Source organism: Sycon ciliatum, chromosome 5 (assembly GCF_964019385.1).
Source record: "Sycon ciliatum chromosome 5, ocSycCili1.1, whole genome shotgun sequence".
Taxonomy (NCBI): Eukaryota; Metazoa; Porifera; class Calcarea; order Leucosolenida; family Sycettidae; genus Sycon; species Sycon ciliatum.
This window is the reverse complement of record NC_088647.1, coordinates 17,041,801-17,046,026: the sequence shown is the minus strand read 5'-3', so window position 1 is coordinate 17,046,026 and position 4,226 is coordinate 17,041,801. Positions and strand designations below refer to the sequence as shown.

The window sequence follows — 4,226 nt, the reverse complement described above, 5'->3', positions numbered from 1 at the left end:
TTCTGCCTTGAATTGGTTCGCCAGCTACCTATTCGGTCACACTCAACGTGTCTGTCTGGGGTCGCGGACTAGCTCTATATCAGCTTGCACGAGTGGTGTCCCCCAAGGTTCAGTTCTGGGCCCCATTCTGTTCAGCCTTTACACCCGCGAGGTCCCCGCTGTAGTTGGCCAGTCCGAGTCAGTTCAATTCGCGGACGACATTGCGCTCGCGTGCAGCCGGCGAACAGCACAGGAGGTATCCGATGTCTTATCTGCTTCGGTTTCAATCCTTGCAGACTGGCTAAAGGATCGAGGCCTGATCCTCAATGCTGGCAAGAGCCAAATTGTGCCAATTCCTGCCGGCCGTCAGCACACAGCTGATCTACAGGTCGTCTGCCATGCCACTTCACTGCCTAGTGTGCTAAGTGCTCGTTATCTTGGCGCCACAATCGATTCCGGCATGTCCTGGCACGCCCACATTGCCAAATGTTCTGCACGCGTATCGCAGAAGATCGGAGCACTCTGGCGAATGCGCCGCTGCCTGAATCACCAGTCACGCATGACCTACTTTAGATCGCTGATCATGTCTGACCTGCTGTATGCCTCAAACGCGTACTCTAGCTCACTGCAAAGAAGGTACCTCGACCGTCTACAGGTCCTGCAGAACAGTGGGGCTCGTGCTGTCTTTGGCCGCCCTCCGTGGTCGTCTGTCCGCGACCTGCTGGAGCGCATGGCAGTGTTCCGTGTGGCAGAAGTCTTCAATCAGAAGCTAGCGTACCTGGTGACGTGGCGCTGTCGTTATGCACTGGCAAGTCCAGAGTTGCAAGCCCTGCTAACCTCCGCTGCACCCGGCCCTACTCAGCTCCAATCTGCCATGGGCCTGTGCGTGCCAGTTTCCCATTCGGTTGCGGGGCGGGGGCGCTTTGCTTGCAAGGGTGCTGTATCATGGAATGCCCTCCCCAGCGACATCCGTGCCATCCGGATATCCATCACGCTCGGCAGTTTCGCACGCAGGTAATCCCCTATACCTGTGCCCTGTAGATGCTGAAGACAAGCGAAATCTTCTGGGTTTTTTCTGTTCTCTTTCTGTTGTACCCGATCTCCCTCTGATGTACCGCTGGCTCTACGCTGAAGATCTAAGCATTTTAATTCTCATTCTCATTATAACTTTCATATTCGCTTTCATGTTATTGGGTTCTATGCCCGTTTGAATTTGCGAATAAAAAAAAATACAAACAAACAAACAAACAAAGATGAACAGTCCGCAAATCAACGGATTCTAGCAGCGCGTCTTCATTCCAAGATGCAGCTAGGGGAAGCACGCACAACCTGAATCGTGGCAGTGGTGGTGAGGTTCACGGAGCTCCGCCGACCTAGGGTCTCGACTTCATGGCCACCTAGACGCACCAAGAGTGGGTGGGGGAGGGAGAGTGAGAGAGAGAGAGAGAAAAAGAGAAAGAGAGATAGAGAGAGAGAGATGTGAAGTCCCCGCTGATCACCACTGGTGAACCAGGGCAAAATGGAAATCTAGACAGCCCGAGCAGGAGTGTAATGAAGGCGGTGCATGGCCGCACTGAGTATTCAAAGACATGCTGTCTTGTTGAGAGACGGGGCGGGGATGGGCCTGTAAAGGTGCTACAGCTATAAGTACATGTACAACGTACATGACTTGTAGTTGTAGTAGTGATTGATGTTCAGCATGGCCGCCGCCGTGTCCTACAATCATTATAACTATGAGTCTGACAATAGATGAGATGGTGAGATAAGGCATTGGGAAAATCATGGTCATGGCTTCGAAATATATGCCTCCAGATCAAGCAGTTGCGGAGAGAATCAGCATTCAAAATTCTGTGTACAGGGGAGAGAGTATGAAGTGCACAAAGTGCAAGCAAAACGTCTTCGACAAAATCGTAAAACACTCAAATCTGCGCACAACAATGCTGAAGCGAACAGGCACAGAAGTAGCTGAAGGCCATACCCCCGACACTCTCTAGTGCATATATCATTCAACATACAAAAACAAGTAGCATACAGCATGGTTATACGGAAGGAGATACCAGCATTCCATCAGCATTGCTGGCTACCATGCTGAGAGTGAAATACATGTACATGTAGCGGTACATGTGAAGGTGGAAAGAAGGCACTGGACTATCAGAGTGATGTTGCGGCCCATAACCTACATGTACATATGCACTGGTAATACCAATACACTGTAGTACAGTCATGTACAGACCAGTACTGTATCCTAGCACTAGCATACTGTATGAATTATTGATGACGTCATTCAGACCTGCTTGGCCGGCGACTAGAGCAGAGATAAATTACCACTGGCACAGGACAAACCAAGAGGTGAGTAACTAGAGAGACAAGGCAAAAACCTGATCCCTGTCAGGTGACCCATCTCTGCAGCAAAGCACAGCTTACCGCTGGGCACAGCAATGGTCTCACTCTGGCCAGATCTCTGGTGTGTCCCTGTCAGTGTGTGCTGATCACAATCCAACCGCAGTGCTACGATGTCATCATCTTGCCATACCTGACCAAGACTTGTGTTGTTGCCCGCACTGTACTCTTGGTAGTTCGTGTAGCAATACCAACCCAAGAATGGCCTCTCTTCTGTACATCGCGCATGTGTTGTACAACTTTCTTTAACGACCCCAAGGAAGACCCCTGTTACAAGGCGACTGATCTGGGCTGAGCACTCCACCACGCCATGGCAATAACTGCCCAGTGTGGAGATTGTGTCAAAAGTGTAAACATCTGTATGTGATACTTCATGTCCATCACTCGACAGAGAAAACTTTGCAGGTTCGCAGCTAAATGGATCGAACACTGGCTGCACTTGTACAGTATTCTTCCACACTGACTCTGTGCGGGAGGCAAAGTCGACAAGACGTCCAAGCTGTGATGTACGCTTCTTCTCCATATCATCCGTTGCAAATGCACGGTAGGATACAGTGAAATCAACATCCACTCGATGATCATCACTAATATCAGCTGCCTCGTTGCTATTGACAACATCCTTGATGTGTGTCTGCAGGATCTTCTCTGCAGTCAAGAGATGACTGTTGGCGAGATTCAGCACGAGATGCTCACAGCAATCCAGTTGAAAGGTGTTCTTTTCCACAATGCTGGACTGCTTCTCCAGGTCTTGCAGTGCTTTCCAGCGCCGAGTGTCCAGCTCATTCAGAAGATCTTCTTGTCTGCGCTGCAGTTTTTTGATGTGCGTATTGAAATCAGCTACAATTTCCTCTGACAATGCCTCCACTTTCTCATTGATTTCTGCGGTGCGTGTTGCAATGTGCACATTCATGTCACTGAGGTGTTCTCTCCACGAGTCGCTAGAATTACTTAGCAGCGACTTCCACTGAGATCGTTTTCTTTCAGCTGCTGTGGGAATCTCTTCCATACTTGGTGAACAGCTAGCATGACGCTGCTCGGAGCACCTCTGACATATCAACTGTTCACATTTCTTGCAGTAGGATTTCGCTAGAAAATGTGGGTGCAGGCTACAATTGAGGAATTCTGAATCGGCTACTGTGTCGCCCTCTGCTGCCGTTCTCATCGTGTGCACTGACTGGAGATGGTGTCCATAGCAGCTTCTCTTCATCAAATGTACTTTCTCATGTCCCTCACACATGTATAATCCACAGTCGACACATAGCGAGGTAGCCGGGGAAGATTCTCCCTGGCATTCTAGGCTTTGACATACGAGCTGTTTCTCTGAATGATATGATTGAAGCTCGCTACTTGCCTTGCCTCTCACCTCTACCTTTTGAACTGGCCAGTCGGCTAGGGATTCCTCCAGTCTTACTCCTGGCATACCTGATGCTGCCACAGTCAGGCATTTGAAGCACGACACCGTTCCGTCATTGCTCAAATGTTGTCGGAGACACGTGACGCACATGGCGTGCAAGCAATTCAATACCTTCATCTTGAGAGAGTCTGCGTCGCTGTGGCACGCCACGCAGCAGCGAAGATTGCTCACATCTTTGCCGATGGCATTGTGAACTTCAAGATCGTCAGCCATTTCAAAGATGCAGGGTTGTAAAATGGTAGAAAAACATTTTCTTTGTCCTCACACAGTACTGTGTACTGAGCAGCACTGAGCAATGAACTGGTGACGAAAAACAGTTCATTAGGCCACCCAGAATAAATCGTTGTTTCGGGTCACCCGACCGACCGTCTTTTTTCACCCGACCGCAAAATGTTTTTTCTATAGTGCATGCAAATGTGCATGACTAGACTTT

At 49.5% G+C, this 4,226-nt stretch overlaps 1 protein-coding gene across 1 annotated transcript; it reads right to left on the bottom strand.

Moving 5' to 3' along the window:
* Positions 1-2,284: 2,284 nt before the first annotated feature.
* On the bottom strand, positions 2,285-4,006 carry LOC135816843 (E3 ubiquitin-protein ligase TRIM71-like). The gene has a single exon (XM_065329944.1). It carries the CDS (start codon positions 4,004-4,006, stop codon positions 2,285-2,287), a length of 1,722 nt encoding a protein of 573 aa, XP_065186016.1.
* Positions 4,007-4,226: the final 220 nt, after the last annotated feature.